Here is a 26,289-nt window from a genome sequence, read left to right on the forward strand (position 1 = left end):
TGAGTGCCAGCAGCTGATGCCTGCTTTCTAAAGGGGAAAAACTGGTCTGCCGCTTTCCCCCGGCATTGTCTTTGCCCTCCAAGACGTAGGACACGACCTTTGCTGTCAGCATGAGTATCTCTAATTGACACTGACACCGGCCTGTTCCCTCAGCATTCTGTCTCATGTCTTGGGGTCCTGGGGAATTCTGTGGGCCGCCAATCTGTGGTCATGCTTCAGATACAGCAACAGCCACCACTTGCTATGGGAAGGAATCTCAAGAAAGATGTTAATGTTTTACACTCCAAGAGAAACATTTAGAAGGTGAATTAGTGACCTGTCTCAAGAATGCTGAATCACCTACACGCGTGCTCGCTTAGCACCCATTAGGTACTTTACCAACCGCTCTGGAATGGCCTGCGAAAGCAGAGGTTTTCCATCTTCACTGTGCCTGCCATTAGGGACACCTGCAGGAAGACAGGGTTTCATGGTCTGTTTGTAACAGGCCCTGCATGCAGTGTGCAAATAGGTTCCCGGTGGTGTGACACTTTGCGGGGTTCCCTATGTCAGTGACTGGCATGACTTTCCCGGGCAGTCCAGAGAGTAAACACTGTAGGCTTTGAGCCCACACAGACTGTCACAATCACTCATCTCTGCCACTGTGACCAAGGAAGTATGTAAATAAATGAGCATGGCTCTGTTCCAACATAAGCTTATTTATAAAAGCAGGTAGCAGGCTTATCTCCCCCTCCACCAACAAAAAAAATTATGTTGCAGATATACAAATTGCAAAGATTTTAAAGAGCCAGATCTCATTCTGAGAAGATCTGGAAGCACTAGGGTGGAAGTCAGATGTTGGTCAGGTCGCAGCCCTGGCTTTTCAAAGTCACATGTTCCTGTAAAGGTCACTAACATCTCTGTAAAATGTGGGTAATAGTTACACAGCAAAAACAAAAAACAAAAACAAACAAAAAACAACAGAGAATGCTCATTTTTACCAGTTCTGGGCAATACATTTATCAGTGTACGTATGATTTACTGTCCTTTTTCCTACACAATTTGAACATACTGATAAAAAAAAAAGTGCAAAAAAAAAAAAACAATTTGAACATACTGGAATTTTCGAATCTACATCTGAAAAATATCATCAGAACTCATTGGCCTGTGTGGCTGAGATTTGAAGTCCCAACATAAAATAAAAGGTGACTTTTTTCTTACAAACTTTTCAAACAAAATCAGACTCACCTCTGGGATCTCCTTAAGTCACCAGTACCTAAGCCCTAAAACATCAAAAGCTAATGGTTTCCTTCTTTGTGTCTTGTACTTGAGAAATGTTAGACCACAGGATATCTCACGATTAATAGGTTATTATTACTTTTTTTTACTTGTTTGAAAGAGAAAGAGGTCTTCCATCCACTGGTTCATCTCCCAAACACCCAAAACAGCTAGAACTAAGTCAAGTCAAAACCAGAACTAGAGTTCCCCTCTGGGTCTCCCACATGGGTAGCAGGAACCCAGGCACTTGAGGCATCAGCTAGCGACACTTGGGGTGCACATTAGCAGGAAGCTGGAATGAGAGTGGAGCCAGGACTTGGACACAGTCCCGGACACCGGGGAACCGAGCAGTGTTTTAACCATCTTGCCAAACTCCTACCCTGGATAGCTCAGGGTGAGCAACTGTAAATCAACTCCTGTTCTCCTGACTTTCCATAAACCCTGACTTCCTCCATCCTGAATTCAGGTGACAGAAGTTCTGTCTTCGCAGCCACTCAGGTCACGAAGAGTGATTCTCCGTGACAGGAAGAATTTAATGGGCCCTGCTGCATCATGTTGAGTATAAATAAAACAAAAGGTCTTGCAGCTCACTCCTCAACTTTTGTAAATCAGTAAGCAAAGATGCTTACCTGCTGCATCTACTCGGGACTGACTCTGTGCCAGGCAACATTGGAAGCGTTATGTGAAGACTGACGTGTTGTGTCCTCATAACGGCCACAGAGATAGGTGAATTCTCGGTTTACCGATAAGGCAGAAAGGATAAAACGGGTGTCTGCATCCGAGGCAAGATTCTGAGCCCATGCAGTGACCCGAGAGGTTAAGCTTGTGGATCACCATAGTAAGCATGCCCTGTCTATAATTCATCTGTGAATTACACAACTGAACTTTACCTACCCAAAAATGACGTCTGGTTCCCCTTGGGTCCCTTGTGTAGTGTGCTAGGGTAGGAGATGGCGTCGCAGTGGGGGCATAGGAAATAAGTCCCATACCTTTCCGATATCTACCTGCGCTACAGCTTCTCTAGGCAGTGTTCCAGATCCAGAACAAAGCCTGCATCAGCTTGGGGGTACACCCAGTTTCTCAGTGCATTGTGGTTTCAGGACAAGATCTCCATCAGTTTGGGGGCACACCCAGTTTCACAGTGCATTGTAGTTTCTAGTCAAGGTCTCACTATCAGTTTGGGGGAATACATCATTTGAGAAACTTTGCATGGCAGCTGTTTTAAAAGGTGAGGGTCATTCAGTGGTGCCTCACAAACAGGCTCTGATTTTGTGCCCCAAGGAGGCAGATATGCTGAGTTGTTTAAACACTGGCCATGGGCATGCATTTGGTACAACAGTTAAGATGTAGCATAGGGCTTACATTGTCTATCAGTGTGTGTAGGTTCGAGTCCCAGCTCTACTTCTGATTCCAGCTTCCTGCTAACACACACCCTGAGAAGCAGCAGGCTATGGCTCAAGTACTGAATGCCCTTACAGCAGATGGGAGACCAGGATTGATTCTGGGCTCCTGGCTTAGATCTGGCCCAGATCTGGCCGTTGCAGGCATGCATTTGGGAGGTCAACTGGCAATGGGAATTTGTGCTCTGTGTGTCTCTCTGCATCTTCACTGCTTTTCAAATAAAAGTGAAAATGGGAAATAAATGAAAACAACAACAATAACACTGCCCCACACACACACACATGCTCCCAGGGTTTTGAAAATTTCAGGTCCAGAAGTGAGAACTTCAGTAGAAAGCCTGGCGTGTGCCAATCACATGCCAGAGAAGCAAAAAGTGTATTTTGTCACATGAGAACCTGATGTATCAGCAATGTGCCGTCCCCATCCCATGACCCTGGAGAATGGGGTGCAGTTTCGTTACAGAGCCTTGTGGGTGTGGGGGTTGCCATGGAGTCTGAATTTGGTTAATCCAAAGATATGTCCCTTTCGAGCATGGAGTAAGCATTGTACTTTCTCTCCCCAGGATCCCAGGAGCAAGCACAAATTCAAAATACATACCTACGGGAGCCCCACCTTCTGCGATCACTGTGGGTCATTGCTATATGGACTCATCCACCAGGGGATGAAATGTGACAGTAAGTTTTTTTCTCTGGTAGGTTGCAAGGGTCTTCAGCTACCTCCATGGCCCGTGGAGCACTGCAGACCCAGTCACTTCTCATCACCAGCCCATCCATGGATGGTTTTAGCTTGTTAAACTTACCTGCTTGCACAACAGTGAACAAAAGGCAAAAAGACACTTGACTTTAAATGAAATGGGTAGATGCCCTTACATTTGGTTTTTAGTGGTAGAAATCATCCATTATTGTTAAGTGCAGGTTAAAGTCAGAGCCTATAGAAGACTCCCCACCTCCAGACTCTGCATTTGGTTTAACTTCCACATAAAGCTGAGCAGCCATGGTCATTATCTTCCTGTGTCTCTAATTAGTGAGTGGACATGAAAAAAATCCAGGAGGCGCTCCTTAAAACTGGGAACAAAAGGAACATAAAAACTAGGCTCACATCTTAAGAACCAGGCTCCTGCACATTGTCCAAATCTCAGTCCAGTTTAAGGTGAAATCCCCGAGGACCTCCATCAAGAGCACTTCCATCAAGAGGACATCAGCCTTTTGCCTTCTCTTTTTCCATCATCTGCATATTTCCATCTAACACCAGGAGAAAGGAAAAGCAACCTTGGAAACGCTTTGCTTCAAGCATTCTTAAATTATGTGATTTCCCCAGACTCTTTGTTTAAATAAAAATTTGGGCTTTTAGGACACGAGAAGGTAATTACTGAGCTCAAGTCTTCTAATATGCTGGAAGGCGTTGTGGAATTTTCAGTATGCTGTCATTCGCTGAAGTCCTACAGGGCCCTAGAGCTTTCCATTTGTCTCCTACAGGGGGACAAACCTGGTATGTAAAGGGACTCTGTGGGAACATTGTAGACAGGGGAGAGTTCCTCCAACACAGGAGCTGTCCATTCCCTGAAGCTGCACAACCACATAGCAGTTTACAGTGCCTTTGCCATCATCCAGGCCCGTGGCCTTCGTGTCTCTGAAAACCCTAGGATCCAGACACATGGTTTTCTGAGTTCTGTAAGTGCCAGCTCTGTGTGCATTCATTAGATTTCATGTGTTTATTGGGAGGGAAATGAAGACAGAAGAGAGAGAAAGCGTGCTAAATGCTCACAAAGCCGAGATTGTGAAAACTAAGTCTGCTAGGTAAATGATAGTCAACCACTGGAGCCATCACTTCCTGGAATCGGAACTGGAGCTAAGGTTCAAACCCAGCACTCCAGTCTGGGACGTGGACATCTTAACCACTAGACCAAACTGTCTACCCCCTGTAAACACACTGTATACGCTATTGTAAGCCTTTGAACAAGAATGAACACTTGATTATGTTGTACACTGGGCACTGACGAAGGTCGAGGTGCCTCGCTGAGCTTATATGCCAGCTTCACTGATTGGGCTGTACCTGTAATCATGTTTCTGAAGGGTTCCTGGATGGAGAAGCATGCTGGTAAGTACAGCTGCTCGTAGCTTATACATTTCTGTATATGGATGCCACAAAGCTATAAAAAAATATAAGAATAGATGGGCTACTGATGCTGGTCTGGGATATTGTCTTAGTTTGTTTTCTCTTGCTATAACAAAGTATCTGAGACTGGGAAAATTTTAAGAGCTCACAATTCTGGAGACCAGGAAGTTCAAGGGCATGACAGCAGCATCTGGTGAGGGTTTCCTCCCATGGCATGGGGTGAGTAGACAGCAAGTGTGCAAGCTCAGGTCTCTTTCTTGTCAAAGCTGCTGTGACCATCTTGGGACCCTACAACTGGGGATTAGGAATCCAACTCCTGATCTGTTAAGAGACACATTCAAGCCATAGCAGATATTAGCTGGTATCCCTAATAACTTGTTTCAAGGTTTCTTTAGATCAGAGAGCTTTAATACTTGTCCTTGAATGTCTAATAAATAAATGGTATAAATTTGAATTTATTATTAACTGAACTTATGCTAATGAGATAACAGTCATCTCCTGTGTCTGTTAGGAGTCTGCTTTAGATTTTGATTAAAAAAAAAACAACCCAGGATCCATGACTAAGAAATTTTGAAAGCCACTGACCTGAACCAGTGCTTTTATTTTCTTGTAACCTTGTCTCCTTAGAGTTTTAAAGCTTCCCAGGGACACTGCCCAGGTGCCTTTTTGAAGAGAGAAAGAAAATAAGCAGATGTGCCAGGATCCCAACCTCTATCCTAACTTCAATGGGAAAAGTGTCTTCCTGTGCCTTGCCTGTTGTGTGATGAGATCCTGCCTGTGATTCCATTTTAGAGTTGTGGGGGCCAGTTTACCTGGGTAGGACAGGCTCTGAGTTTGTAGAGGAGGAAGCCGGCTGAGAAACCAGATTGTGTGGGCAGAGGCTATCCATGGTGGAGCCTGGAAACACCCACACTGGGAATTGCGGCAAGACACTTGAAGCTCTCACTTAGTTAACTTACATTATATCAATAACCCCAACTTTTCTGGCACCTTTATATGGGCTAAATCAAGGTACAGGATCTTGTACAATTTACTCTGGAAATAAAAGCCCAGCAGGATCCTTATGTGTCAACCCACTGTAATAGTCCCTTGCCCCTTTGTCATCTTCTTGCTCACAATGTTTAACATACAGCAGATATACGTCATTCATGATGCTTTTCACAGATTACTCTCAAGTAAAATGCATAGGACGCCTGCACCTTTAGTGACAGACCTAACTAGCATCCCATCAAGGAATTCTGAGGTTATAGCCACTATCCCTCTGGAAGCCCCAAGGCACCAGAAAGGACAAGGGGGCAGCAGCACCTACACCAAGTATTGTGTTCATAGTCAGCGCCCGGGATTATTTTCAGGGTTTCTTTGGTTCACTGCAATAAGACTGATCTCTTTCACATCCACCTCCAAGTCGCCCACGTAATGTCAGCTGAAAAGAGTAGCTTATCGTGCCAGGCTTGTATTTGTTTTACTTGAAATGATATTTAAATATTTGAGACAGGTTTAAAATACCAAATACAGGTTCTTAAAAAAAAGGCAATGTGCTTAAACCTTCTTGAACATACAGAAGTGGTTGAGGAAAAGAAAATGTTAAGAATTTCCTATAACCAAATCACCTGCTTTCACTCTTTCATGGTGGTGTGCTCAGAGAGACATAAGGAGCTCTTTGGCAAAAAGCATTCTCTGCTGAAAATGAACAGAGTCTTTGCCTCTGTGTATAAAAAATAGGAATTATTCAGAGCTCTGTTCATATTACCTGTGTGACTCTTACATCCTGTTAAATATTTGAAACCATCACGGAAGAACAAGCTGGGATATTTTGCTTCAGTTAAGACTGAACAAATATAGTATGGGTATTTTAAGGATATTGTCACTCACACGAAGCCTGTGCCATAAGGGACATCTGCTAACAGTTCTTTTTGTCACCGAAAACATGATAGCAAAGTATCAAGTTGGGGGGTAACTCATTTTCACTCCTGCTCCGACAGCAAAACGCTGAAGCAGTGATGACAGAGCATATGGCTGCCCTCACCCTGCGCCTTCTCTCTCCGCAGCCTGTGACATGAATGTTCACAAGCAGTGTGTGATCAATGTCCCCAGCCTCTGTGGAATGGATCATACCGAGAAGAGAGGGCGGATTTACCTGAAGGCTGAGGTCACCGATGAGAAGCTCCATGTCACAGGTAAGCCTTGCTTGGCCAGGAGCAGCACGGTCAGGTGAAGGTCAAGCATACACACAGGCAGGATGGATCCAGACTGAATGTGTCTGTCGTGGTGGAGTCACCACTGTGCCTGGACCCTGCACTGCAGGCTTAACTTAATACATCCACCAGGAAACTGGTCTCAGAGTCTCAAGCATTATGTGGGTTAGGGTATTTGGATAGTATTGTACAGGAAAAGCCTTTCATCAAAATGCTCTTGATAGCAGTGGAAGAGGCAGGGAGAGGGGGCTGACGGATAACCAAGAAGTTTAGTGGAGAGGAACTCTGATGACTTCCTAACTCCAACAGCAGCAGCGGCAGCAGGGGATGGTGCTAGCAACACTCCCCCCACACCCAGACTGGACTGTTAAGTTGTCACAACTACCTGGTTGGCAGCCTCACTTTGGAGAAGAGGGTATCAAGGCAGAGAGCAATTGGTAGCTTGTAGTGTTGCAGATTTGCCATGTGAGGAGCCAGGATCAGGAACTCGGCTTTGGACTCCAGGCCCTGTGCTTCTAATTCTCCTAGCATCTGAGCTTCCTACAAACAGGCCATAAGATCAGAATTCCCTACCAATGGGCCGGGATACCAGCTCCTCAGAGCTGTGTCTAGACACTGCCATGACATGGCTTCTCCTTTGGTTTTCTCACCAACCCGCTATAGATGCATCAGCACACTCACTCAAGTCATCCTGGAGTTGTGTTGACCAGGACCCCTCCACTGGCCTCAGGATGGCTTGGCTTCTGTGTGTTGTAACACTCTCTGTGGTGGTTTATGGCTTCACACCCAGACCTTTCTTTCCTTGCTCTTGGGGTCTCTCTTGTGGATCACAGAATACTCTTAAACAATAGTTCTTAGAGGCATTCGTTTTCATTTGGCCAGAAGAGAGGCTATGTCTGTATTTAGGAAGTTTAAGCTGTGGTATGCATTGTAAGACTGACTTTAATATTATGTATTTAGAAGAAAAGCTGGAGGGGTCTGCTTAAGAGAAAGAAGGGGTCAGGGGAGTTCTCTGAGAAAGCTAACTTTGGTAAACATCCTCAAATCCTTCTCAGAGAGTAAGAAAACAAAGCAAGAGATAATGAGACATCGCTGGGAACAGTTTGCCTCTGGATAACCCTATGAAACAAACCACCTGTTGAGGCTGATTAGGCAGAATTGGGAATAAAACCCCTGTCGTAGACAGAGTCTCTTTAGATTCTGTGCTCTAGATAAGTTATGTTATTTTCTCAAAAGCCATGCCTGCTGGGCCCTTATACCTGGGCTGTGGCTGTCAACTGCAATACCCTTTGATTGGGCTGATGGTATCCATGGGCTCCACTTTGCCCATGGGAGACAATTTCCTTGGGAGTCATGAGAACACATGTCACATGTCACACACATGTCTTTACCCTTGCTTCTCTCTTCCACTGCATTGTCAGAGCCATGTGTTGAGGGTGGGGAGTGGGCCATTGACGAGGAAATTGCTGTAACATAAAGTCTTCCTAGGCCATAAGGGTTTAAACAGCATTAAATAGACTTTTAGTGGTGAAATGTTCCTGTGGTTTTCCCTTATTTCCACAGTTACTACTGTTGGCAGTAGAACAGACATCCCAGGTGAATAGTCAGAGCTTAATTATAGGGCTTGCCTGTGGCACCTCATAACTCCCTGTGAAGTCCAGAATGCCTGGACAGGTTTTAAATGTTGAGTTGTCACCCATTGTGTTTCTGGATAAAGCAAAACATACACTGCAGGCTGGACTTGCCCTGTGCCTTCTCCTAGAATAAAAGCAGTAAATCATACAGTGCTGCTCGAGGCATCTGGTTGCTTCTAGAAGCTGCAAGAGCCTTGCAGGTAGGAAACTAACTGCAGAGGGGCACAGGTGCTCTGGCAAGGGTGACACCTGAGTACAAGAGAAAGGTCAGGTCCCGTCAGATCCAGGTTCGTGACATACTAATTGTTTCACCACTGCTGAGGACTGATCTTCTCTCGGAATTGTTAAACTGCCCTAAGAGACCATACCTTTCACTGTATTGGACGTGAACTTTTCATGCATAAAAACCAGCCAGTGTAACTTACAGCAGCTATTTAGGTCAAGTCTCTGGGAAATTAGCTCACAAGGGTTTCTGTAAGTTTCAGCTCTACTCCAAGAACGCATGTTCAGCAGTAGTTTAAGGATTATACTGCTTTATCCACTAGGCTGCTATATCCTAAAATGCCTTAGACCTTGGCTGTGGCGATGGGTCACTCAGTGCTTCATGGATTCGGCCTCATGTCGTGTCCTGGTGTTGTAGGGAGGGTTGTGTCCTGACATGGTGAGGGGGCAAACACATTACCTTCCAAGCAGGCACTAATGTCCCAAATGGCACCTTAACCACTGTACCCAATACCCACCTTCATACCTTCATTCTATGAGCAAAGAAACTAAGACACACGAAAATGAAGCTGCTTGCCCCAGATCACACAGATGGTAAGTGTGGTGGTTAAAAATTTAAGTACCAGAGGACAAGGATATTTTCATCATAGTATCAGTAAAACTTGAAGTCTGTTATAAAATGCAATTATTTCTATAAAGGAAATCCAATTCTAAGTATAGAAAGAAAAATCAGAGGAATAGCTTAGTAGTGTCTCATTGAAACTTGTAGTTTAAGATAAGTTTTAAAATCCTTAAAGTATTAGAGTGTCCATTTACCTCTTCACCTGGTGCCCACTGATAATGGCATCCTTGTATAGCTGTAATTTAAGTACCAAAGTAATCACATTCTTAAACATTACCAGATATATTTGTAAAAAAAAAAAAAAAAAAAAAAAACAGGTACTTGTTTTAGCCACTGAGAGCTATCTTAAAGAGCCGAAGACACCAGAATATGCTATCCCAGTACAAAATGAACAAAGGAATACAAACTTTCACCTGCCTGCACCTCATCTCAGCTAAGGTACAAATTTGATGGCAGGTGCTATCATTTAGGGAGTGCTTGTGGTAAACTGGCTCTTCATCAAGGATAGCTTCTTACTTTTCACTAAGCATCCAGTAGTCATCTTATCACAGAGTACTATTCTTGTCTTCCTTTTCAACAAGACCAAAGGAACTCTGCAAAGGGAAGGAAATTGCTCCAGGTTGCATGGTAGAAAGTGGTGGAGTCAGGGCTGGAAGCCGGGTCTGACTTACAGTGTGTATACTATGAGCCTAAGTCCCTCAAGTAAGGCATCTCCTTTTCAACAAGCTGTAAACCCTTAAATATTTGCTATGCCTGCATTCGGCACCGTGTGGTTCTTCAGTGTTAAACAAAGTCCAGGTAGGAATCTTAAAACCAGGGAAGGAAAGAGTGACACAGGAAGGAACTGAAGAACAATCCAAGTTCACGTGTGTATAATCGAGAGCCAAATCATGCCGTCAGTGAGTAGTGCTCCAGGAGAAGGCCCACCGGGCAGGGAGGAGCAGCAAGACGGGCAAAGGCACCTGGGAGTGGAGGAGGCTGCAGGGCTGTAGACAGAGAAGGCAGAGGAAAGAGAGCTCCAGCTGAGGGAATACATGCAAGGTGGGAAGAGCCCCACTTTAATGAGAATGTAAATGGAAACAATAAGGCATGATGAGCAGAGCTGCTGGTCCAAAGGCAGGTGATTTCTGGGAAAATGCGATCAAACCTAAGACCTGGCAGCTGTGTTCACTGCTAACCGTGCTCATTGTTTACCTGTCTCCATTGTTTACCTGTGCAGAATTAGGTTAAAAATAACTCCGAAGGCAAGGGAGACCCACACCCCCTGCCGGGAGTTCAGCAGTGGGGTGGACATCACCTTTAGGAAAAAGCAGAGCGTAGTTTTCTCTCCAGACTGATGTGGTGTTGATGGGAAAGGTCTCTGCTTGCCTGGTATATTTTTGGGTGTTTTTTTTTTGCCTCTGGGCAGCAGTGCTGATGTTATCAGAACACTGTCACTCTTTTTTGTTCATTGCAGCAGATGATTTTAATGGGTTTTCTACATTCTTGTGTGCTTTTTTATTTGGAGGAGTGGTTAAAAAAAATCCCTCATGGGAACCAATTTTCAATTTAGTGTTGTCAGTAAATGGAAAAAAAAAATATCATGTGCTGTTCAGCTGTTGCAGAAACATGCCTGTCCCACAATAGATTAGTCTCTGGCAGGGTCTCATTTGTCAAGTGCTCCAAGTTGCTGATTTGGGGTCGAGAGTGAAATACTGAGCCAAGCTCCTGTCGGGGGATCCTTGCAGTCCAGAGACGCATTACTTGGGTGGCATCGCAGCTCCCCAAGTCTCAGACTCTGTTCCTGGAATTAAAGCCATCATCCCCTTGTGGGTGTCCTTTCCTCGTATCCTGGGGTATTCAGGCAAGGCAGCTTCGTATAGCCATCATTCATTTTTTAAAAAAAAAAAATTTTATTTTTATTGGAAAGTCAAATATACAGAGAGAAGAAGAGACAAAGAGGAAGATCTTCCATCTGCTGATTCACACCCCAAGCAGCCGCAACAGCCAGAGCTGCGCCAATCCTAAGCCAGGAGCCTGGAGCCTCTTCCGGGTCTCCCACATGGGTGCAGGGTCCGAAGGCTTTGGGTTGTCCTCGACTGCTTTCCCAGGCCACAAGCAGGGAGCTGAATGGGAAGTAGGGCCGCCGGGACACAAACCAGCACCAATATGGGATCCTGGCATGTACAAGGCGAGGTCTTTGGCTGCTAGGCTACTGCCCTGGGCCCACCATCATTCATTCTTTGATTACACATTCTTTGTGCATGGGTGCAGAGTGGGAATAGAGTTTGTCATAGAATGTTGGTCTTGGTGGGATGGGGCAGGTAGTGGGGAGTTGTAAGACATGAAATAGAATTACAGAGCAACCACTATATCCCTTGGTGTGCAGTGAGAGCCTTGGGTGCTTCAGTTGCCATGGTACAGGGCCATGGAGCCAGCAAGACTGGGAAGGACGTTGGAGATCATGGTCAGGAAGCTGCACACCACTCGGGATTTGGGGAATTTGGGAGTGAGAGATATGGGGAACTGGGAAGAAATGTTTCTGTGCATTTCAAGGGATTAGAGGTGTGTGAATTAGGGGTCTGCAGGTGGCACACTCTGGAGGAGATGGTGTCCTCCGAGTTCCTTTTTCAATCAGAAGATCCTGAGTCCCAGCTGGCTACATGTTCAATTAGAATAGACAGAGTAACCACTCACCCAGACTGAGCCTCCTTCAGACTTCTCCCAAAGTTTGGGGTTCACAGTGACCAAGGACTCTGGGGGACATGGGAGACCCATCAACTGCTTGAATGCTTTGTGCAAATGCCTGTGCCCCGTGGCAGTATGCTATGGAATATAATAATTAGTTTGGGCCGCCAGCAGGAGAAGTTGAACTGCTTATTTAAGAAAGATAAATTTTAAATTAAAGATTTATTTATTGGTATCTGAAAGATTTACGGAGAGGAGGAGAGACAGAGAAAAAGATCTTCTATCTGCTGGTCTGCTCCCCAAACGATCCCAATGGCCAGAGCTGAGTCGATCCACAGTTAAGAACCAGGAGCTTTTTCTGAATCTCTCACACAAGTGCAGGTTCCCAAGGACTTGAGCCATCCTCCACTGATTTCCCTGGCCATAAGCATGGAGCTGGATCAGAAGCAAAGCAGCCAGGACACCAACTGGCACTTAACAAAGTAGGTTTAGCCTGTTGAGCCACAGCACTGGCCCCAGGAAGAATGTTTAAAGGGCAGCTTTCAGTCTCCTCCACTTGATTGAAAGACCAGACGTGCCCAGCAGGAGATAATTTCTAAAAGATGAAATCTTGGCTATGAGATCTGAATCCAGTTTAGGATGCGGAAGATGATGCAGCTGCTGTATCTGGACCTTGAGATTGGGATAAAGAGAGGTGCCGGCCAGAAGTTACTGATCCTCTGCTATGTCCAGCTTGTTTGTCACTGGAGATGCCTCATCGAATCCCCTCCTGGTTAAGGTCTCCTCTTGCAGGTACTGCCACTGCAAGGACATCTCTTTATGTCTTTGTGAATGATGAGTCTGGGTGTGATGGAGTCTCACAGCCTCCCACTCAGCCTCCCATTCAGCCGTATGAGGGTTCATTGAGGAGCCTGTATCAGTTACTACATTGGTGGCTAAAGGACAGTCATCTTCTGTCTTGTCTTTCTGTATTCATTAGCGGTAGTTCGGAAAGAAGACTTTTCCTTTTGCTTCTTGACACATTCTCTAAAACGTTTCAGTTTGGGCTCATGAGTTACTTTTCCTAATGTTCAAATTTTTCCAAAATTTATCCAAGGGGAGGCCCTTCAAGCTGGCTCCTGTGTCCTTTTGACATCACCCAACAGGATATTTTTAGCACGTTCTTTCGTTCTTGAGTAAAAAAAAAATAAGGCCCACCCTGTACTTCATTTGTTTCTTTGAGAAACCTTGGAGTGGGTTTTTCCAGAGTTGTGTTGTGTTGAGTTGTGTTGTGCTGTGTTGTGTTGTGTTTTCATGGGGAAAAGTGCTTGGAGTCAAAGACCTGTGTGCTTGAGCTGTGCGCACTCCTAGATGTGACAGCTTCTCTCTGCAGAAAGAGGGAGGAACTTTTTAAGCTCACTTAACCGTGCAGCTCTCAGTTCTGATCCTGACCCTCTCTCGCCATCTGTGTTCCTGCTGCTGTCTCACTCGCAAGGTCCCTGACTCCTGACAGCAATCTGTGCTCAGGGCCTGCACTGTGGCATCGCCACTTGTGCTGCCACTTGTGATGCTGGCATCCCGTATCAGAGCACTGGTTCAAGTCCCATCTGTCTGCCTCCAATCCAGCACCCTGATAATACATCTTGAGGGGCAGTAGCTGATGGCCCCTGCCATCCACATGGGAGCCCTACATAGTTTCTGGCTCTCATTTTCAGCCTGCCCAGGCTTGTTTCTTGTCCTTTGGGAAGTGAATCAGTGGATCAAAGACCCCTCCAACTTTGCATCTATCCACTCTTTCTCAGACTTTGCCTTTCAAAGAATTAAATAACCTGTGCTCATCCATATGCTGCATCCCACATAACATGTAGCAGAGATAATTATCCCAGTAATACGTCTACCAAGAGCAAACCTACTAAATGGAGGTCAAGCTTTTACTGCAATATTTAGAAATCTTAATATCCCACTAAGGGTATATAGCCAGAACTCTATGACCTAAACTAAATGTCTGTGTGGTGTTCGTTATCAGTAACCCATCCAACACAAGCACCTTGGTTCTGGCAGCTGTCACAATCACCAGAGACAGTGAGCTGAGAGCAGACCTATATTTCTCACAGTTCTGGAAACTTGGTGTTCAGTGCTCAAAGTCCCAGATGAAAGCTCTGGCAGATCTTGTGTCTGGCCCATCTCCATGATCTGCAGATGGTGTCTGCTTGTGGTGTCCTCACAACTCCTCTGTCCCCTTGTAAGGGCCCTCATCCCTACCCAATGGCCCATTTATAGACGCAGTCATACTGTGGTTGGGTTTCCTCATGCAGTCCTTAGCCCCCTTCCGGTCCCCAGCCTACCCAATAATGCATCACACTGGAGGGATTCTGACCTGATGTGACAGCACATGAAGTCCACAGCACCACCCAGCAAGTGTTCTGCCACAGTGTTATATCCCAAATCTAATCAGGAGTGGGGAAAACAGACAAATCCAGATACCACAGTGTTTTGCATGATAATTGGCTGGACTTAAAAAAAAGTCAGTGTTTTGGAAAATAAAAACAGTCAAGGGTGCTGTTGTTGATTAAAGTAGACTAAAGAGACCTGACAGCCACATGCAATCTGCAGCCTTGATTGGATTCTAGACCCAAAACAAAGCAAAACAAAAAATATAGCAGTAAAAGACTCTTGGGGGACAGTGGGAAGCCAAATCTCCATTATCTTGTAGACCTGTTTTTGTATCGTTGTGAGGTTCCTGAGTGATGCTGATGTTATTAGGAAGAGAAGGCTGAGATATTTCAGGGGTCATTTTTTTGCCAACATCTAGAGCTTTCAAATGGATCATCAAAGGCAAAGCAAAACACAACAAAAAAGACTGCAAGTATCAGAGGGGGTTGGAGAGAGCATGAGTACAAGCAGGGACGCTGACGGCAGGATGTTAAAGATGAGTGCAGAGACAGAGGGTGTACAGGTGTTCACAGAACTGTTAACTTCAATGTTGAAGCCAACCCCAGAATTCTAAGAAGCCAGGCAACAATACGTGTGTATGGGACATTGTTCCACTGATCCGGTGCTTACCTGTGCTCTAAAGCAAGTGTTCTCAGCTGGGAGAAAGCTCCCCAGGGGAGCAACCCCTGGGAGTGTTTTGTGAGTTCTCTTCAGTGCTCCTTATATTCCTCTGCCCTCTAATTCCCTCTACTCCCCAGCAGATGTGATGTGATTAGATGGGATGCTTCTACCCCAACCCTGAGTGTTGCTTTGTGACTCTTTGTCAAGGCTGAGCCCCAGAGCCTGCATCTGAAAGAGCTCTCACCTGACCCCAGTGTTTGTGGCTGAGTCACTGACCATAACCTTGGAGCCACCTGGTACTCACTGTATGAGACCTGCCATTGCTCAGCCGGGCAGGGTACAGGTTCCTGGCACAGTGGGCAAGCACTTGTGTTCTGTGTTCCTGGGAGCTTGTGGGTTGTGTCCACTCTAAATACCCTGGGAGAAAAAAGGAACCCAAATGAGCCAGCTAAAGGAATCACCTATGGACAAGCATGTGAACATGTGTGCACATGTGCATGGAGTGGTGTGTCTAACAAGTGATGCAAAATTGTTACGTATGATCCAAATCAACTTGGAGGCACTGGAAAATGCCGAGTGGGCCAGTTGTATTCTGTACTTGCCCTGCCACCACTTTGGGTACTACTTTCCCATCTCCTGTGTCTGCTTCACAGATTCCAGCTCAGCATTGGTCTGTGTAAGCCTGTCTTTCAAGCCAACTCTGTCTCTTTAGAAAATGACATTGAGAACCTTCATGAGTCTCGCATCTCTGTGAAACTATAATTCCTTTAGTTTGGGCATCCACACTGGTGTTGTACTTCCTGACACTTGATACAGAGTATCCTTTCCTCAAGTGGCCTTGCTGGCCAAAGTTCCACAAGTCCATCAACACCTGCTGGTTCTGTGGGTGATGGACTGTGGCACTGCTTCTCCATAGGAGGCACATGGAAAGCAGGAACTTTCTTGGTTTGCAGGTGGAGCAGTAAGAATGAAGAGTTCAGTGTCTGTCAGGTGCCCACAGAGAGGACTGGTGCCCCCTTTTGGCTCGGGACACAGTCATAACATCTAACTGGCCAAGGCCCTTCCTTGTCTGTTGGTCCATTCATGCCTGGTGTCTGGCAAATGAGGAAGCCAAGACACTGCTGCTACTTCCTGAATGGCTACATCCTGTAAGAAGGGTGACCAACATTGATCAGACACTTTCTATGTACCTAGGCCCTACCTGCATGTCTTCCAATATATTATTTCATCATGACAGCCCTTTGAGAAAAATGTCAGAAAGTTACAGAGGCCTCCCCAGGCTGTGCAGCTACCAAAATGGGACACTTTGCCTCCAGAACCCCACATGCCCCCTCTACTCTCTTACCTGGCTTGGCCAAGGAAGCATCTGTGCTAATTCACAACCATTTCCCTTGAGGACAGATGAAGCCTGCACTGTTGCTATAGTGTTTGCACTATCCCAGCAATTAACAGTTGAGGCTGCTCTACAGTGGCTCAGAGCACCTGTAATTACAGCAGCACCGCTGGCATCACTGTGGAAGAAGGTCTGGCAGTGGGGCAGCTGGCTGAGGCCTTCCTTGCTTGACAGTGGAGGACTGGGATGAGCAAAGGCTGGTGGGTGTGTTTGCACAGTGTGTGAGGTAGCTGGGTGTGTGTTTGGATCAGTCTGGTCTCACCCTGCTGTTGTTGCCTTCTTTCTCCTAGCCTGGTATGTTCTCTTTTAGAGACCCCTCCTCTTCATCTCCCTTTCAGACATTCCTTGAAGAAATCACCTCTTACAGGCATCTGCTTTAAATCTTGATACCTGCCATGCAGGCACATCCTTAGCAGAAGACAGCAGGGCCCTACCTCTAAGCCAACCTGCTGCAGCCTGCTGGTACCCACATAAGGCTTGCTGGGGTGACAGCCGTCTTCAAGCCAGCAGGTTTGCATGGGTCCATCGGCTCTGTCTTCCTCTTGGTTGGCTGTTCCTGAACATCTGTGTTATGTCCCTGTAACCCCGTCTGCAGCCAGTCCCTTGCCTGCCTCCCCCGTCTCATCCCTTGTGCACCCACCTCTTTACCCTGTGTTTCCGTTAGAAAGGCTTTGCGCAGCTTCCGTAGCGTGGCAGGTGCCAGCCCTCCAGGACTTCCCCTCCTCACCTCTGCTTGTGCCATTTCTCTGTTCTCTCATGAACACCATGTTAGCTCTTGGCCTGGTCACCTTGGTGAAGCCTCTGCTGATGTTTCATGCCCTGCCTACCAGGGACCACTTTCTCCCTGTGCCCTTTTTGGCTTTGTTGTGTGACTTCACAAATGTGTCTGTACATTGGGGGAGGGGGGTGCTTTTGTTTTTGTTTTTGTTTTTTTTACCAGATCATAAACCCTATGCCCAGCCCAGTACCTCCAGTTTGTGCTTTATATATGTTGGTCATGAAAAATGACAAGGATGATGGATATATACAATGAGCACAACATAGGAAATTTACACAGGCTCATCCTGTGCTCCTGTATCACCACATCCAAGTGACTCTTGCCATGTTAACCTCGTGTCTGGACCAAGTTAAAGTGCTCCTGTTTGAGTCTCATTCACAAAGCCATAAGACTTGCAGGATCCTTCTGAGAAACACACATCCACCAAGAGACAGACTGCATCCTCTCCAAGAAGCATGTCATTACTTACATCCTCCCTCTGCCCCCTCGTCCTGACTTCTAGTGGCGCAGCTAAATGTCAAATGCGTACTAACTAGCAGCATGCCCTCCTACGGGTTGTTATTCATGCCTGGTTCTCTCTTCAGCGATTCAAACATAGCTTTCCCTGCTGGGTGCTTAGTCACTGGGTGCCTGTGGGAGGCAGCAAGATCAGGGCAAGGGGCAAATGGGTTGCTAGTGTCATTTCCTTAATGCAGTGCTTGCCTTTGTCTGACGGTCCCCCTAATAACCGTAGACAGAGTGGCTTGGTTTTTCTAGTTTCGCTTAGGGGAAGCCCAAGTCCCCTGATTCTTCACAGGGACCTCATTGTCTGTCTGCTTGACCTTCAGCTGCTGCCACAATGAGGCACTCTTAAAGATAGGTCTTGAATGCCTGCGCTGCAGAAAAGAGGAAGCAAATGATTTCTGGGGGCCTCTTTCGAGGTTCCCCCGTTAGCACACAGAGACTTGACATTGACTGAGCCGGGTCATTCTTGCACAGGATTTTAATTGCTTCTAGTAATAGGATTATCACTTAAGTGCAGGATTAATTGCCATGGAATTATTGCAAGGAACTTGATCGTTCTCCAGAAAGTCAGAGCTTCTGTGAAGACTCTCTTAGAAACCTGTAAATGGTATCTTTTCCCATCACTTCCATCGAAAGTATCATAACTCTTTGATAGAGGAGAGACGATCTTAGAGGATTGAGGAAAAGGATGCAGGCAACAGGTAAATGCCCCTTTTGGGTTCTCCACCAGAAGATTGGAAAACTGGAGTCATGTTTGGAAATGGGTAGGTTTGCCAGTGGAAATATCTGAAAATAAATGCCAAGAGCTCTTCCTTTCTCCATCTGCGTTGTCCAGTTGAGAGATAGAATGGGCAGAGGCCCTCTTAAAGTCCTTCCTAACACTGAGCTGCTCTGATAGGCCACCAAAAAGTGTTGGTTGCTGAAAATTATTTTTTAAAATGGTTTATACTGGATTCTCCCATTGACGCGAATGTGTGTACTCTGATTATTGGCGTGAAAATGGTACAAAGAAGGGCAGGACACTGCAGGTAACCCACCACTTGCAATCCTTGCATCCCATTTGGAGCACTGGTTCGATGCCCAGTTGTTCACCTAGGATCTAACTCCCTGCTAGTGTCCCTGGGAAGGCAGCAGAAGATGGCTGAGTACTTGAGTCCCTGCCAACTATGTGGAGTTACTGGGTCCAGTGAAAGATATCTTTCTGTGTGTCTGTCTGTATCTCACTTACTAGCTCTCACTCTCATTCTGCCCTTCAAAGAAATCCTTTCCCTAAATGGTGCAGAGGAACATCAACCTGTGTTCCTCTCTGCTTCGAGGCATTTCCACTTGGATTTCCTGAGAAAATGGACCAGATCAGTCAGCCCCTGGGGTGGCTCTAAAATATCCCTGTTTGAAAAGCGTGGGCCACAGTCCTGCCAGCAGCTCTGAGCACAGCATCCCTGGGGCTTTCTGTACCAAGCAGAAAGGAGCTGCACTTCACCTCCGGTTTTCCTTTGTAATTAACAGAAGGTTTGTGGCTAATTAAAGACAGCCAGGGTCCCTTTACAAACCCAGCCAGGCATGTCCCTTCATCCACCCTCCCGCCCCAGAATAATGAATAGAGAAGTCAAGTGAACTTCCTATAAAAGTTTTCAAGCTGGGGGCACTGAATTGAGAATGGTTACCTATGGGAAGAGTCTTTTCTACAGTTGAGACTTTCCAGGGACAGGGGTTGAAATTGGCAGAAATGCAAGCTTTCCGGAACACCCCATGTGGAGCAGGAGAGAGTAGAGTCCTTGTTCTGAAAGCACCAACCTGGCCTCCCTTTCTCTCTGCTCTCCCTTTGTTGGGAAGAGGCATGCTAGGTAAGGGAGGAATCCATTTCTCTGGGCTTTGTTGTTGCCTGGCTGACTGACTTCCTATGGAAGAATGTATAAGAGGCCACCATTGGCCACAAGGCAGCAGGAAATGTGCTTGTGCCACAAGCACCAGTCAGCCTCCAGCTGCTCTGGATGACCCTTTGGCAAATGACTGTACCCTCCCCCTGTGTTGCAGGGACGCTGTGACCCTATAGACATCTGGCTGCTCTGCAGAAGCCAAGATACACCTGAAAAAAGTCCTCCACACTCTTCCAATGACCAGTATGCTGTGAAGACAGAGTGGGGAGTAGGAGGCAGGGGTCAGGGGCATGTGTTTCCAAAGTAGCAGAGGCTACCTAGTTTTCAAGGTCCCTGTGGCATTGGCTTTGAAGTCAGACTTGATTTGACTCCTGACTAATCCAGTGCTAATCCAGTGCTGAATAAGTGTAAGAGACTGTGTTGCAGGCAAACTTAGTCATAGAGCTCAGTACCTTCAAGTAGGACACTTGGTTGGCATTCATTCCTTGGTGATACAGCTATGAACACGATGGGAGTCCAACCACAATCCAGAAAATCTAACTCGAAACTTTGCCTTTCCTTTACTCTCCATCCCAAGCGTGACAGAGACTTACTGCAGAATTGCTTTCCAGAATTCGGAGAACAATGTGGGAGTCTGGCTAAGCAATCAAACTGACAGTTAAGGCAACCTGCAGCCTATGTTGGAGTACTTGGGTTCCACTACTGGCTTAGCTGCTCATTCCAATTTTCTGCTAATGCTGACCCCTGGGAGCAGCAGCGGTGGCTCAAGTTGTTGAGTTCCTCCCACCAGTGTGGGAGATCTGAATTGCATTCCTAGCCCCTGGCTTTAGCCTGACCTAGTCCCCATCATCCAGAGCTTTTGATTGAGCCAACAAAAGGAGGAGCACTATCTCACTCTTGCTCTCTTCTTACCTACCTCCCTCCTCAAAAAGAAGAAAATTTGGGTAAAACAGTTGAATCTGAATTTGAAGTATGAACCTTAGAAACCTTAACTATGAACCTCAGCTCTTAACCTCTCCCTCTTCCCCTGTCCTGATCTGCAAACTCCAGTGAAGGCACCTGCTTGATCTGCTTGAACTCCAAGGCTGCCTTCAGCACTAGCAGTCTGCTGCTGGGAGAGTTGCTTCCAAGACAAGCAGCTGATGGACGTGCCATGGAAAATGAGACAGTTGAATTGAAGAAGCAGGAGAAGCTTCTGGTCCAGTGGTTTGCAAACACAACTGGACAGCAAATTCCTCCCAGGAACATCTGATCTGAATGATATTTCCACTGGAAAGAGTTTTGTAACTCCATTTAGAAGTTCCTGTAGGGATCCAAGCCTCTGGTTTTACAGGTGTAAAACCAAGGTTTTAGAGGGTGTGTGTGTGTGTGTGTGTGTGTGTCTGTAAGGACAGGTCTTTGGGTAAGAAAGCGTAATGATTAAGCACCACCTAAGGGCAGATGTTTAGCACAGTGGTTAAGGCACTGCCTTGGATATCCACATCCCGTATCAGGGTGTGCCTGGATTCAAGTCCCAGCTCCACTGCTGTTTCAGACCTCCTGCTAAGGGACACCCTGGAAGGTAACCGATGATGGCTCAAGTAGTCAAGTCCCTGTCCCCCATGTACAAGACCCAAATAAAGATTCCAGCTCTCTGCTTTGGCCTGGCCAAGCCCTGCTTGTTCCAGGCATTTAGAGAATAAACTACTTGAAGAGAGAGATACCATTTCTCCCTACTCTTTTGTACCCTTCCTCACTCTCAGAACAGAAAAAAAAATGATAATAATAATTGTAAGACATCTTCTGAAATTCACAGTTGGGACCACAAGAGCGTTCAATCAGAGAGCAGATTTCTGCATCCAGCCACCATTGCTTTTCGTTCACAGCAGGGTAGGCTTCCTTCGTGTTGCAGAAAACGCGATCTCAGAGGATCCATGGTGTTGCCTCCTGCAGCTTCACCTCTCCTGCTGTGTCAGACACAAATTCAGAACCTCTGGGGAAGAAATCCATTGGCTTATTCCGGGTCATGTCCCACCTTAAACCAATCACCTGTGGTGGAAAGCAGGTAAAAAGGGGGGCTGGGGAAGAGGAGGGTTGCTAAGCAGAGAAAACATCAGGTTTTCTACCTGCTTTTTACTACCACAGCCATCAGCCACGGTTGCACAGGAAATTGGATTGGGTGTAGGGACTGGAGCCAGACCCCTCTCCTTGCACTTCAGTGCCCTTTGCCTTTCACATCACCCATCTATTGAGTTACTGAAGAGCCAGGCCATATCTGAGCCTATGCACAAAAGCTGAATATGACGCATAAGTGGCCCAGCCAGTTCCCAGAAACAGCCAAGGACAAAGAAAAAATTTTGATTCAATAACATTTGTCCAACTCAACCACCTGGAGCCTTAATTACCTCTCTTATTTTGGAAGCCATGAAACAGCACACCAGATTGTAAGTGTAAATGGCATTGGTGTAGAAGAGGTTTGGCGATGACGGCGCCAGCAGGAAGCCGAGTCCCATGAATGTGGTCACAGTCAGAGCACCAAATGAGTAGCTCAGAAAAGTGGAGACATTCATTTAGGGCCTGGGAACTGGACAAAGCCCTCCAGACTGCCTTTGAGCTGTTGCCTAAGCTTAAACACGTTCCCTAGGGCAGCTTTGTCTGCAGGCCATGAGGCTCACTGGGCAGGCCCATGCCTATTACCCCTGGAACTTTGCATTCTGAGGAATACCAGCTGTGAGACAGAATGAGTTGGCAACGAATCACACCTTGGGTTCTCAGCCGCTCCCTGAGAAAGCCAGCCTGCCTGGCTTTCAAGGCCCTCCCATGGCTGAGAAGATGCTTTCTCTGCTTGATTTGTTCAACTCTGACTGATACCCAGCTATCCTCTCTAAAGCACCCGGAGTAAGGGTACCTGCCAGAAGGCTATGTAGGATGGGCCAGGGATCTTCACACCACGCAGTCCTAACAGCTCTTAGGATCAAGTTTATCTCTCGTTAGCAAGATACATGTGACAACCTTGTGGTGGTCTAAGGTGTTGACAGTTGACCTTATCAGAATAAGGTCCAAAAGTAACATCAAATATATATATATATGTATACTTTTTAAATTTTAAACTTTGTCACCGCCGCCCAGCAGCAGCGACACTAAAACGATGAGGAACACTCTTGAGAGTCTGGGAAAAGCCGGAACCACAACCAGACCCCTCACTGCGAAAAGCGGCCACGTTTAAATCTTTCTGTCCGCGGCTCTGGTTCCCATTGGTCTAGGCTTTCCTCCCCGCTTCTCCAGCCCTCTTTCTGCCACCCTTCTTCCCATATTTCTTCCCGTACTTTCTGCTGCATTTCTCCGTTCTCATCCCCGTCTCTCCATACTGCTTTTACTGCTTCTGTTTGTATCCCTCTTTTCCAACTCTCTCTCCACCACCCTTCTTCCCACCCATCCTTCTTCTCCCTCGTCCCATCTTTCTCCGTCCGCCATCCATCCGTCCGTCTGTCGTCCATCTCGTCAGTCATCTTCCTAGTCCGTCCCTCTGTCTGTCTGTCCATCTGTCGTCTGTCCATCCGTCTGTTATCCGTCCGTCTGTCCGTCGTCCCCACCTAGTTTTTACTGGCTACTTTTATATTGTTCTCCACCAATCACTTCTCCCCATGAGTCCACTTGGTGCTATGTGATAGGCCAGTAATCACAGCGAGGGCATTAGCCTATCCCTGTGACTTGCTGTTTACCTGCTGGTGAGACCAACTCTGCCTCCTGGCCCTGGGCCAGCCGCCATCTTGTGACGGCCCCTCCTATTTCCGGAGCGGCTTCAGCACCCCGCTCCCCACAAAACTTTATTTAAGAGGCAGAGAGAAATGGGAAGATGGAGAAAACTCCATCCTGGGCCAGTCCAGAACCAGGAACTAGGAATTCACATGGGTGATAAGAGTACAACTACTTGAGCCGTCATGGCTGCCTCCCAGGGTCTGCTTTAGGAAGAAGCTGGAATCAGGATCCAGTGCTGGGAATCAAATCCAGGCAGTCTGATGTGGGTTTCTTAATCAGTGGACTAAATGCCTACTTCCAGACTTTTCGCCAGAACTTTGGTGCTACAAGGTTTGGCCTGTGAAAATCTCTTAAGCTGGATGGCGTATATTGAATTAATGTGTATCTTCAGCTTTGTAGTTTCAAAGATGTCAGTGATAGAACAATGGAGGCTTGTGGTGGGAGGGATGGTCTGTTCTGCTTTGTCTTTTTTTGGCCAAGGATAGGTATGATCCAGAGACAGATACTGGTGGTCTCTCCACTGATCAGCATGTCCATTAGAAAATGCTTGCTGAACCCATTTTGGGAGACCAAGAACAGACAGGCATGCAGAAGCCACAGGCCCTGCAGGTAGTAGGGACAGCTCTAGGTTAGAGCTATTGATCCCTTCTCTGAAGACAGAAGATGAAGGGCAGAGCGTCCTTACTGGTGGGCTGCTGCAAGCTACTTAGCAAGTAGCATCCTTCATGCACAGCCAGAACATTCTTAGCCCTAAGCTCCCATAGGATGTTGGGGCTCCCGCAGGCAAGCTGATGAGCACAGCTTAGCACTCGCCTCCATGGCTGCTATGCCTTCTTCCTTGTACATGGTGGACCAAAGGTCAGTTTCACTGGACTATGTCTCTTAAGAGTTCAGCTACTTCAGGCAATGGGTGGGCACAAGCAATAAACATTTTTTTTTTTTTGCCTTCACATTCAGTGATGTGAATGCTTATGATTTTATTAGCAGCTGCTTGGAAGCCAGGCCTGATTTAATTCAATTTAATCTCCTGGGTTATTACCATTTGGTGTAGTCTATTTAAAGCACAGATGACGTGGAAGTAATCAGAAGGAGGGGCGGATGAGGGAAGGGCCAGAGGGGTGTTCCACACCCCTCCCTACCATCTCAAGCCCAGCCCATCTTGACATGAAGGGGATAGCTTCATGGACGCAGGGCTTGCCAACCATATTCTGGATCTCTCTGTTTGCCTCTGGTATCATCCCCTCGTTCCTATGAGAAAACCTCTGTGCGGGGAGGGAAAACTGGGAATACTAATTAGGCAGCCAGAAATACAAATAGAGCAATTCTCTCTGGAGCTAGAATAATAACACCTTCCCCAGCCCCTGCCTTTCTTCTTTTAGCAAGCCATGTCTATCAGTGTGTCATTGGAACTCTTCCTCTTTAGACTGTTGGATGTGCTGGGCTGGGGAGCTTTGGAGGCCAGGATGTCAGAGCCCTTCTGCACAGTGGGTGTAATCTGAGTGCATGTTCTGACCAGGAGCTTCAGTGCCAGCCCTGAGGCCTGGAGCAAAACTGCAGGACCACCCCATTATTCTCTGCTCCCAGGGATGTTGTGAACTTGGCATGGTACCAAGCATGAGTAAGAATAGAGCAGTGTCATCCAGTTTCATGTCAGCTCTGGCAGTGCAGAGTTGTACCCCCACTGGAGTGCTGGCTCCATGAGCCCAGAACCCTTCCAGGTCAGCTTTACTCAAGGATCCCTGAGCTCATCCTGGTGCCAGTACCCAGCGGTGTTCAGGGACAGCCAGCTATGCCAGGGGTTTCTCCAGGTGATACTGATGCTCATGGTAATGACAGTTATTGAGGACTTACTCTGTGCAAACACCATGCCATGGGTTTTACTTGCGTAATTCCAGATAATACTTACACATGGAAGACTTCAGGGACTTGCCAGGTTACAAGGCAGAGCTAATACTTGAATTGAGCGTTTATAATCAGGGAGTTTCCATGAGAACTTGACCCGAAGGTTTCTTGAGGAGTCTCCTGTGTGAGGTGTGGGTCCAACATGGAATAGTTTGGGATTGGCCATAGGAGTGGCAAGAGGGGATCTCCAAAGGATCAGATTCCCTCCATGGTCAGATAGAATGGAGATGGAAAATGCTGTCTCCTCTTTATCATTCATTCCCTGTGGCAGGTGGCTCCTCCTACCCTGGATCCCCTAAACCAGATTCTGTGACAGCAGATTCAGGCCTTTAGTGGGTTTTCTAAGATGATTGTCATGTATGGAACATTTGAGAACTGCAGCTTGGGCATATCCTGTTCTGGCCCTGAAGTGGGCTAGAGTTACTGAACACACAAACACAAAAAATGCCTCTGTGTTTAGGCTGGTAGTAGAGGGAAGTGACTAAAACTAGAACTTCCCATTGCTCAAAGCATGGTGTGTACCAGCAAAGTGGCTGCAGAAGGCAGGATGGGGGTGGGGCCACCCAAGGGGTTAGGGAGGGGCAGGTCACTAATTCTGCCTCCCCAGCTGAGGCCCCAGGGAATGAACAGGTCCCTGGAGTCTTATTCCAGTGTAGTCCCCATTGAGCAATACAGCAGGATGCCAGCTGATTAGTTTACAGAGAGAAATCAAGCTGTCCATGTGCCTACTGACTTCATCCGTCTCTCTGTGTTGTCAAGCTCCAGGAAAAGGCAAATGATGATAAAGAGCCTATTATATTTAAAATGCTGTCCTACGCAGCAGGAATCCACTTGGGCAGTGCTTTCTCTCCCTGTGGACAGACCTCCGGAGACTCAGAGCAGTGCCCAGGGAATATGGCATCATGACAAGGCAATTAGGTAAATGGTTAGTGGCATCAGGCTAAGACTGAACCA

The 26,289-nt window shown here is 46.7% G+C and overlaps 1 protein-coding gene across 1 annotated transcript in view; it reads left to right on the top strand.

The window, feature by feature from the left end:
* The window catches only part of PRKCA (protein kinase C alpha), a 378,435-nt gene that overhangs the window by 272,937 nt on the left and 79,209 nt on the right, over window positions 1-26,289 (top strand). Inside the window, exons 4-5 of the mRNA XM_004592966.2 lie at window positions 3,218-3,329; window positions 6,819-6,947. Coding sequence (XP_004593023.1) covers window positions 3,218-3,329; window positions 6,819-6,947 — 241 coding nt within the window. The remainder of the gene's footprint in view (window positions 1-3,217; window positions 3,330-6,818; window positions 6,948-26,289) is intronic.

The sequence above is a fragment of the Ochotona princeps genome, chromosome 17 (assembly GCF_030435755.1).
Source record: "Ochotona princeps isolate mOchPri1 chromosome 17, mOchPri1.hap1, whole genome shotgun sequence".
In the NCBI taxonomy this organism is placed as follows: domain Eukaryota; kingdom Metazoa; phylum Chordata; class Mammalia; order Lagomorpha; family Ochotonidae; genus Ochotona; species Ochotona princeps.